Source organism: Eleutherodactylus coqui, chromosome 13 (genome assembly GCF_035609145.1).
Source record: "Eleutherodactylus coqui strain aEleCoq1 chromosome 13, aEleCoq1.hap1, whole genome shotgun sequence".
Taxonomy (NCBI): domain Eukaryota; kingdom Metazoa; phylum Chordata; class Amphibia; order Anura; family Eleutherodactylidae; genus Eleutherodactylus; species Eleutherodactylus coqui.
The window spans coordinates 1,794,062-1,806,437 of record NC_089849.1 but is presented as its reverse complement, the minus strand read 5'-3'; the positions used below and the strand labels follow the sequence as shown (position 1 = coordinate 1,806,437).

Genomic DNA, 12,376 nt, shown 5'->3' with positions numbered 1-12,376 from the left:
CCTGACCCCAGGAGCTCACAATCTAATCCCCCATCACACAATGTATCACTCCCATCATCCCTGACCCCAGGAGCTCACAATCTAATCCCATCACACACAATGTATCACTCCCATCATCCCCGACCCCAGGAGCTCACAATCTAATCCCCCATCACACAATGTATCACTCCCATCATCCCTGACCCCAGGAGCTCACAATCTAATCCCCCATCACACACAATGTATCACTCCCATCATCCCTGACCCCAGGAGCTCACAATCTAATCCCACCCATCACACAATGTATCACTCCCATCATCCCTGACCCCAGGAGCTCACAATCTAATCCCATCACACACAATGTATCACTCCCATCATCCCTGACCCCAGGAGCTCACAATCTAATCCCCCCATCCCACACAATGTATCACTCCCATCATCCCTGACCCCAGGAGCTCACAATCTAATCCCATCACACACAATGTATCACTCCCATCATCCCTGACCCCAGGAGCTCACAATCTAATCCCCCCATCACACAATGTATCACTCCCATCATCCCTGACCCCAGGAGCTCACAATCTAATCCCCATCACACAATGTATCACTCCCATCATCCCCGACCCCAGGAGCTCACAATCTAATCCCCCATCACACACAATGTATCACTCCCATCATCCCTGACCCCAGGAGCTCACAATCTAATCCCATCACACAATGTATCACTCCCATCATCCCCGACCCCAGGAGCTCACAATCTAATCCCATCACACAATGTATCACTCCCACCATCCCTGACCCCAGGAGCTCACAATCTAATCCCCCATCACACAATGTATCACTCCCATCATCCCTGACCCCAGGAGCTCACAATCTAATCCCCCATCACACAATGTATCACTCCCATCATCCCTGATCCCAGGAGCTCACAATCTAATCCCCCATCACACAATGTATCACTCCCATCATCCCTGACCCCAGGAGCTCACAATCTAATCCCCATCACACACAATGTATCACTCCCATCATCCCTGACCCCAGGAGCTCACAATCTAATCCCCCCATCACACACAATGTATCACTCCCATTATCCCTGACCCCAGGAGCTCACAATCTAATCCCCCCATCACACAATGTATCACTCCCATCATCCCTGACCCCAGGAGCTCACAATCTAATCCCCCCATCACACAATGTATCACTCCCATCATCCCTGACCCCAGGAGCTCACAATCTAATCTCCCATCACACAATGTATCACTCCCATCATCCCTGACCCCAGGAGCTCACAATCTAATCCCCCATCACACAATGTATCACTCCCATCATCCCCGACCCCAGGAGCTCACAATCTAATCCCCCATCACACAATGTATCACTCCCATCATCCCTGACCCCAGGAGCTCACAATCTAATCCCCCATCACACAATGTATCACTCCCATCATCCCCGACCCCAGGAGCTCACAATCTAATCCCCCATCACACAATGTATCACTCCCATCATCCCTGACCCCAGGAGCTCACAACCTAATCCCCCCATCACACAATGTATCACTCCCATCATCCCTGATCCCAGGAGCTCACAATCTAATCCCCCATCACACAATGTATCACTCCCATCATCCCTGAGCCCAGGAGCTCACAATCTAATCCCCCATCACACACAATGTATCACTCCCATCATCCCTGATCCCAGGAGCTCACAATCTAATCCCCCATCACACAATGTATCACTCCCATCATCCCTGATCCCAGGAGCTCACAATCTAATCCCCCATCACACAATGTATCACTCCCATCATCCCTGACCACAGGAGCTCACAATCTAATCCCCCATCACACAATGTATCACTCCCATCATCCCCGACCCCAGGAGCTCACAATCTAATCCCCCATCACACAATGTATCACTCCCATCATCCCTGACCCCAGGAGCTCACAATCTAATCCCCCATCACACAATGTATCACTCCCATCATCCCTGACCCCAGGAGCTCACAATCTAATATCCCCATCACATAATGTATCACTCCCATCATCCCTGACCCCAGGAGCTCACAATCTAATCCCCCCATCACACACAATGTATCACTCCCATCATCCCTGACCCCAGGAGCTCACAATCTAATCCCCATCACACAATGTATCACTCCCATCATCCCTGATCCCAGGAGCTCACAATCTAATCCCCCACATCACACACAATGTATCACTCCCAACATCCCTGACCCCAGGAGCTCACAATCTAATCCCATCACACACAATGTATCACTCCCATCATCCCTGACCCCAGGAGCTCACAATCTAATCCGATCACACACAATGTATCACTCCCATCATCCCTGACCCCAGGAGCTCACAATCTAATCCCCATCACACACAATGTATCACTCCCATCATCCCTGACCCCAGGAGCTCACAATCTAATCCCCCATCACACAATGTATGACTCCCATCATCCCTGACCCCAGGAGCTCACAATCTAATCCCCCATCACACAATGTATCACTCCCATCATCCCTGACCCCAGGAGCTCACAATCTAATCCCCCATCACACAATGTATCACTCCCATCATCCCTGACCCCAGGAGCTCACAATCTAATCCCCCATCACACACAATGTATCACTCCCATCATCCCTGACCCCAGGAGCTCACAATCTAATCCCTCATCACACACAATGCATCACTCCCATCATCCCCGACCCCAGGAGCTCACAATCTAATCCCCCCATCACACACAATGTATCACTCCCATCATCCCTGACCCCAGGAGCTCACAATCTAATCCCATCACACACAATGTATCACTCCCATCATCCCCGACCCCAGGAGCTCACAATCTAATCCCCCCCATCACACAATGTATCACCCCCATCATCCCTGACCCCAGGAGCTCACAATCTAATCCCACCCATCACACAATGTATCACTCCCATCATTCCTGACCCCAGGAGCTCACAATCTATTCCCCCCATCACACAATGTATCACTCCCATCATCCCCGACCCCAGGAGCTCACAATCTAATCCCATCACACAATGTATCACTCCCATCATCCCTGACCCCAGGAGCTCACAATCTAATCCCCCCATCACACACAATGTATCACTCCCATCATCCCTGACCCCAGGAGCTCACAATCTAATCCCCCATCACACAATGTATCACTCCCATCATCCCTGATCCCAGGAGCTCACAATCTAATCCCCCCATCACACACAATGTATCACTCCCATCATCCCTGACCCCAGGAGCTCACAATCTAATCCCCCATCACACAATGTATCACTCCCATCATCCCTGACCCCAGGAGCTCACAATCTAATCCCCCCATCACACAATGTATCACTCCCATCATCCCTGACCCCAGGAGCTCACAATCTAATCCCCCATCACACACAATCACTCCCATCATCCCCGACCCCAGGAGCTCACAATCTAATCCCCCATCACACACAATGTATCACTCCCATCATCCCTGACCCCAGGAGCTCACAATCTAATCCCCCCATCACACAATGTATCACTCCCATCATCCCTGACCCCAGGAGCTCACAATCTAATCCCCCATCACACACAATGTATCACTCCCATCATCCCTGACCCCAGGAGCTCACAATCTAATCCCCCATCACACAATGTATCACTCCCATCATCCCTGACCCCAGGAGCTCACAATCTAATCCCCCCATCACACACAATGTATCACTCCCATCACCCCTGACCCCAGGAGCTCACAATCTAATCCCCCCATCACACACAATGTATCACTCCCATCATCCCCGACCTCAGGAGCTCACAATCTAATCCCCCCCCCATTACACAATGTATCACTCCCATCACTCCTGACCCCAGGAGCTCACAATCTAATCCCCCATCAGACAATGTATCACTCCCATCATCCCTGACCCCAGGAGCTCACAATCTAATCCCCCATCACACAATGTATCACTCCCATCATCCCTGACCCCAGGAGCTCACAATCTAATCCCATCACACACAATGTATCACTCCCATCATCCCTGACCCCAGGAGCTCACAATCTAATCCCCCATCACACACAATGTATCACTCCCATCATCCCTGACCCCAGGAGCTCACAATCTAATCCCCCATCACACACAATGTATCACTCCCATCATCCCGGACCCCAGGAGCTCACAATCTAATCCCCCCATCACACACAATGTATCACTCCCATCATCCCCGACCCCAGGAGCTCACAATCTAATCCCCCATCACACAATGTATCACTCCCATCATCCCTGACCCCAGGAGCTCACAATCTAATCCCCCATCACACACAATGTATCACTCCCATCATCCCTGACCCCAGGAGCTCACAATCTAATGCCATCACACACAATGTATCACTCCCATCATCCCTGACCCCAGGAGCTCACAATCTAATCCCCCCATCACACACAATGTATCACTCCCATCATCCCCGACCCCAGGAGCTCACAATCTAATCCCCCATCACACAATGTATCACTCCCATCATCCCTGACCCCAGGAGCTCACAATCTAATCCCCCATCACACACAATGTATCACTCCCATCATCCCTGACCCCAGGAGCTCACAATCTAATGCCATCACACACAATGTATCACTCCCATCATCCCTGACCCCAGGAGCTCACAATCTAATCCCCCCATCCCACACAATGTATCACTCCCATCATCCCCGACCCCAGGAGCTCACAATCTAATCCCCCCATCACACAATGTATCACTCCCATCATCCCTGACCCCAGGAGCTCACAATCTAATCCCCCATCACACACAATGTATCACTCCCATCATCCCTGACCCCAGGAGCTCACAATCTAATCCCATCACACAATGTATCACTCCCATCATCCCTGACCCCAGGAGCTCACAATCTAATCCATCACACACAATGTATCACTCTCATCATCCCTGACCCCAGGAGCTCACAATGTAATCCCCCATCACACACAATGTATCACTCCCATCATCCCTGACCCCAGGAGCTCACAATCTAATCCCCCCCATCACACAGTGTATCACTCCCATCATCCCTGACCCCAGGAGCTCACAATCTAATCCCATCACACACAATGTATCACTCCCATCATCCCTGACCCCAGGAGCTCACAATCTAATCCCCCATCACACACAATGTATCACTCCCATCATCCCTGACCCCAGGAGCTCACAATCTAATCCCACCCATCACACAATGTATCACTCCCATCATCCCTGACCCCAGGAGCTCACAATCTAATCCCCCCATCACACACAATGTATCACTCCCATCATCCCCGACCCCAGGAGCTCACAATCTAATCCCCCATCACACAATGTATCACTCCCATCATCCCTGACCCCAGGAGCTCACAATCTATTCCCCCCCATCACACAATGCATCACTCCCATCATCCCTGACCCCAGGAGCTCACAATCTAATCCCACCCATCACACAATGTATCACTCCCATCATCCCTGACCCCAGGAGCTCACAATCTAATCCCCCATCACACACAATGTATCACTCCCATCATCCCTGACCCCAGGAGCTCACAATCTAATCCCATCACACACAATGTATCACTCCCATCATCCCTGACCCCAGGAGCTCACAATCTAATCCCCCATCACACACAATGTATCACTCCCATCATCCCTGACCCCAGGAGCTCACAATCTAATCCCCCCATCACACACAATGTATCACTCCCATCATCCCTGACCCCAGGAGCTCACAATCTAATCCCCCATCACACACAATGTATCACTCCCATCATCCCTGACCCCAGGAGCTCACAATCTAATCCCCCCATCACACAATGTATCACTCCCATCATCCCTGACCCCAGGAGCTCACAATCTAATCCCCCATCACACACAATGTATCACTCCCATCATCCCTGACCCCAGGAGCTCACAATCTAATCCCATCACACAATGTATCACTCCAATCATCCCCGACCCCAGGAGCTCACAATCTAATCCCCCATCACACAATGTATCACTCCCATCATCCCTGACCCCAGGAGCTCACAATCTAATCCATCACACACAATGTATCACTCTCATCATCCCTGACCCCAGGAGCTCACAATCTAATCCCCCATCACACAATGTATCACTCCCATCATCCCTGACCCCAGGAGCTCACAATCTAATCCCCCATCACACACAATGTATCACTCCCATCATCCCTGACCCCAGGAGCTCACAATCTAATCCATCACACACAATGTATCACTCCCATCATCCCTGACCCCAGGAGCTCACAATCTAATCCTCCATCACACAATGTATCACTCCCATCATCCCTGACCCCAGGAGCTCACAATCTAATCCCCATCACACACAATGTATCACTCCCATCATCCCTGATCCCAGGAGCTCACAATCTAATCCCCCATCACACAATGTATCACTCCCATCATCCCTGATCCCAGGAGCTCACAATCTAATCCCCCATCACACAATGTATCACTCCCATCATCCCTGACCCCAGGAGCTCACAATCTAATCCCCATCACACACAATGTATCACTCCCATCATCCCTGATCCCAGGAGCTCACAATCTAATCCCCCATCACACAATGTATCACTCCCATCATCCCTGACCCCAGGAGCTCACAATCTAACCCCCCATCACACACAATGTATCACTCCCATCATCCCTGACCCCAGGAGCTCACAATCTAATCCCATCACACACAATGTATCACTCCCATCATCCCTGATCCCAGGAGCTCACAATCTAATCCCCCATCACACACAATGTATCACTCCCATCATCCCTGACCCCAGGAGCTCACAATCTATTCCCCCCATCACACAATGTATCACTCCCATCATCCCTGACCCCAGGAGCTCATAATCTAATCCTCCATCACACACAATGTATCACTCCCATCATCCCCGACCCCAGGAGCTCACAATCTAATCCTCCATCACACACAATGTATGACTCCCATCATCCCTGACCCCAGGAGCTCACAATCTAATCCCATCACACAATGTATCACTCCCATCATCCCTGACCCCAGGAGCTCACAATCTAATCCCCATCACACAATGTATCACTCCCATCATCCCTGACCCCAGGAGCTCACAATCTAATCCCCCATCACACAATGTATCACTCCCATCATCCCTGACCCCAGGAGCTCACAATCTAATCCCCCCATCACACAATGTATCACTCCCATCATCCCTGACCCCAGGAGCTCACAATCTAATCCCCCATCACACACAATCACTCCCATCATCCCCGACCCCAGGAGCTCACAATCTAATCCCCCCATCACACACAATGTATCACTCTCATCACCCCTGACCCCAGGAGCTCACAATCTAATCCCCCATCAGACAATGTATCACTCCCATCATCCCTGACCCCAGGAGCTCACAATCTAATCCCCCATCACACACACAATGTATCACTCCCATCATCCCTGACCCCAGGAGCTCACAATCTAATCCCATCACACAATGTATCACTCCCATCATCCCTGACCCCAGGAGCTCACAATCTAATCCCATCACACAATGTATCACTCCCATCATCCCTGACCCCAGGAGCTCACAATCTAATCCCCCATCAGACAATGTATCACTCCCATCATCCCTGACCCCAGGAGCTCACAATCTGCTGTGTAATGCCACTTGAGCTCATCTTGTGCAGCAGCCCGCCGGCGCTGAGTATATACCGCCCCCCTCGCGCGCTGTCCGCCGGCGCTGAGTATATACCGTCCCCCTCGCGCGCTGACCGCCGGCGCAGAGTATATACCGCCCCCCTCGCGCGCTGACCGCCGGCGCTGAGTATATACCGCCCCCCTCGCGCGCTGACCGCCGGCGCAGAGTATATACCGCCCCCCTCGCGCGCTGACCGCCGGCGCAGAGTATATACCGCCCCCCTCGCGCGCTGACCGCCGGCGCAGAGTATATACCGCCCCCCTCGCGCGCTGACCGCCGGCGCTGAGTATATACCGCCCCCCTCGCGCGCTGACCGCCGGCGCTGAGTATATACCGCCCCCCTCGCGCGCTGACCGCCGGCGCTGAGTATATACCGCCCCCCTCGCGCGCTGACCGCCGGCGCTGAGTATATACCGCCCCCCTCGCGCGCTGACCGCCGGCGCTGAGTATATACCGCCCCCCTCGCGCGCTGACCGCCGGCGCTGAGTATATACCGCCCCCCTCGCGCGCTGACCGCCGGCGCTGAGTATATACCGCCCCCCTCGCGCGCTGACCGCCGGCGCTGAGTATATACCGCCCCCCTCGCGCGCTGACCGCCGGCACTGAGTATATACCGCCCCCCTCGCGCGGTGACCGCCGGCGCTGAGTATATACCGCCCCCCTCGCGCGCTGACCGCCGGCGCTGAGTATATACCGCCCCCCTCGCGCGCTGACCGCCGGCGCTGAGTATATACCGCCCCCCTCGCGCGCTGACCGCCGGCGCTGAGTATATACCGCCCCCCTCGCGCGCTGACCGCCGCCGCACCTGCAGGGTCCGAGCCACAATGTTCTCCAGCAGCCTGAAGTCGTTCTTCTTGCTCTTCGTTCCCTCCATCTCCTCGTCGGCGTGGAACCGGAAGAACTGCGACTCGTCTTTGAACTCGCTCTTCTCGAACACTGATACAGAGACACAAGAGGGCGCGGATTACTGCTTCCATTCACTGACAGCAAGTGCTGGTTCGGAAAATATCAGCATGACATCCAGAGGAGGGGACAGAACGGCGACAGCTTATCCCCCCCCTTGGGATTGGCCGTGTCTGCCCTGTGCGGACCACCCCAGAAGCCAATCCATGCCAGGCGCTAAAGCACCAATTACCGTGATGCAGGAATCCGTTGTTGCAGAGTCCAACGCCCAGCGCCACGGCGTCCTCCCGGGTCGGACAATCCCCCTGCAAGAAGAGAAGCGGTTCATCACGGGATCCGGGGACAACAGACAGCCACCGGGGACCCGCGCAGCGGCGCCCCCTACCACGCCTGCTCTGTAAGGCACAACTATAGGAAGACTGCCGGGTGCAGCAGCCAAACATGGCGGCCACCAATCATCACAAAGCAGGGGCCGCGATCACCACGAGAAGACGGTCTGCCAGAGGACCCCATCGGCAGACAGCAGTCACAGCGATGCCACAAAGCGAAACTACAATCAACTACATACAGTATATATATATATATACACACATCAGTGTCCGGGGACTAGTATACAGTATATATACACATCAGTGTCCGGGGACTCGTATACAGTATATATACACATCAGTGCCCGGGGACTAGTATACAGTATATATACACATCAGTGCCCGGGGACTAGTATACAGTATATATACACATCAGTGCCTGTGGACTAGTATACAGTATATATACACATCAGTGCCCGGGGACTAGTATACAGTATATATACACATCAGTGCCCGGGGACTAGTATACAGTATATATACACATCAGTGCCCGGGGACTAGTATACAGTATATATACACACATCAGTGTCCGGGGACTAGTATACAGTATATATACACATCAGTGTCTGGGGACTAGTATACAGTATATATACACATCAGTGTCTGGGGACTAGTATACAGTATATATACACATCAGTGTCTGGGGACTAGTATACAGTATATATACACATCAGTGCCCGGGGACTAGTATACAGTATATATACACACATCAGTGTCCGGGGACTAGTATACAGTATATATACACATCAGTGTCCGGGGACTAGTATACAGTATATATACACATCAGTACCCGGGGACTAGTATACAGTATATATACACACATCAGTGTCCGGGGACTAGCATACAGTATATATACACATCAGTGTCCGGGGACTAGCATACAGTATATATACACATCAGTGCCCGGGGACTAGTATACAGTATATATACACATCAGTGTCCGTGGACTAGTATACAGTATATATACACATCAGTACCCGGGGACTAGTATACAGTATATATACACATCAGTGTCCGTGGACTAGTATACAGTATATATACACATCAGTGCCCGGGGACTAGTATACAGTATATATACACATCAGTGTCCGGGGACTAGTATACAGTATATATACACACATCAGTGTCCGGGGACTAGTATACAGTATATATACACATCAGTGCCCGGGGACTAGTATACAGTATATATACACATCAGTGCCTGTGGACTAGTATACAGTATATATACACATCAGTGCCTGTGGACTAGTATACAGTATATATACACATCAGTGCCCGGGACTAGTATACAGTATATATACACATCGGTGTCCGGGGACTAGTATACAGTATATATACACATCAGTGTCTGTGGACTAGTATACAGTATATATACACATCAGTGCCCGGGGACTAGTATACAGTATATATACACATCAGTGTCTGGGGACTAGTATACAGTATATATACACATCAGTGCCCGGGGACTAGTATACAGTATATATACACATCAGTGTCCGTGGACTAGTATACAGTATATATACACATCAGTGTCTGTGGACTAGTATACAGTATATATACACATCAGTGCCCGGGGACTAGTATACAGTATATATACACATCAATGTCCGGGGACTAGTATACAGTATATATACACATCAGTGCCTGTGGACTAGTATACAGTATATATACACATCAGTGTCCGGGGACTAGTATACAGTATATATACACATCAGTGCCTGTGGACTAGTATACAGTATATATACACATCAGTGCCCGGGGACTAGTATACAGTATATATACACATCAATGTCCGGGGACTAGTATACAGTATATATACACATCAATGTCCGGGGACTAGTATACAGTATATATACACATCAGTGTCTGGGGACTAGTATACAGTATATATACACATCGGTGACGGGGACTAGTATACAGTATATATACACATCAGTGCCCGGGGACTAGTATACAGTATATATACACATCAGTGCCCGGGGACTAGTATACAGTATATATACACATCAGTACCCGGGGACTAGTATACAGTATATATACACATCAGTGTCTGGGGACTAGTATACAGTATATATACACATCAGTGTCCATGGACTAGTATACAGTATATATACACATCAGTGCCTGTGGACTAGTATACAGTATATATACACATCAGTACCCGGGGACTAGTATACAGTATATATACACATCAGTGCCCGGGGACTAGTATACAGTATATATACACATCAGTGTCCGGGGACTAGTATACAGTATATATACACATCAGTACCCGGGGACTAGTATACAGTATATATACACATCAGTGTCCGGGGACTAGTATACAGTATATATACACACATCAGTGCCCGTGGACTAATATACAGTATATATACACATCAGTGCCCGGGGACTAGTATACAGTATATATACACATCAGTACCCGGGGACTAGTATACAGTATATATACACATCAGTACCCGGGGACTAGTATACAGTATATATACACATCAGTGCCCGGGGACTAGTATACAGTATATATACACATCAGTGCCCGGGGACTAGTATACAGTATATATACACATCAGTGCCCGGGGACTAGTATACAGTATATATACACATCAGTGTCCGGGGACTAGTATACAGTATATATACACATCAGTGCCCGGGGACTAGTATACAGTATATATACACATCAGTGCCCGGGGAATAGTATACAGTATATATACACATCAGTGCCCTTGGACTAGTATACAGTATATATACACATCAGTGTCCAGGGACTAGTATACAGTATATATACACATCAGTGTCCGGGGACTAGTATACAGTATATATACACATCAGTGCCCGGGGACTAGTATACAGTATATATACACATCAGTGCCCGGGGACTAGTATACAGTATATATACACATCAGTGCCCGGGGACTAGTATACAGTATATATACACATCAGTACCCGGGGACTAGTATACAGTATATATACACATCAGTACCCGGGGACTAGTATACAGTATATATACACATACGTGTCCGGGGACTAGTATACAGTATATACACACATCAGTGTCTGGGGACTAGTATACAGTATATATACACATCAGTGCCCGGGGACTAGTATACAGTATATATACACATCAGTGCCCGGGGACTAGTATACAGTATATATCGCATCAGTACCCAGGGAATAGTATACAGTATATATACACATCAGTGTCCAGGGACTAGTATACAGTATATATACACATCAGTGTCTGGGGACTAGTATACAGTATATATACACATCAGTGCCCGGGGACTAGTATACAGTATATATACACATCAGTGTCCGGGGACTAGTATACAGTATATATACACATCAGTGTCCGGTACTAGTATACAGTATATATACACATCAGTGTCCGGGGACTAGCATACAGTATATATACACATCAGTGCCCGGGGACTAGTATACAGTA

At 49.9% G+C, this 12,376-nt stretch overlaps 1 protein-coding gene across 3 annotated transcripts in view; it reads right to left on the bottom strand.

The window, feature by feature from the left end:
* PREX1 (phosphatidylinositol-3,4,5-trisphosphate dependent Rac exchange factor 1) overlaps window positions 1-12,376 on the bottom strand; it is a 129,926-nt gene that overhangs the window by 48,368 nt on the left and 69,182 nt on the right. For all 3 annotated transcript variants that reach the window (XM_066588046.1, XM_066588048.1, XM_066588047.1), the window contains 2 exons: window positions 8,802-8,874; window positions 8,472-8,602 (listed from right to left, as the gene is read on the bottom strand). In XM_066588046.1, the coding sequence (XP_066444143.1) occupies window positions 8,472-8,602; window positions 8,802-8,874 (204 nt within the window). The remainder of the gene's footprint in view (window positions 1-8,471; window positions 8,603-8,801; window positions 8,875-12,376) is intronic.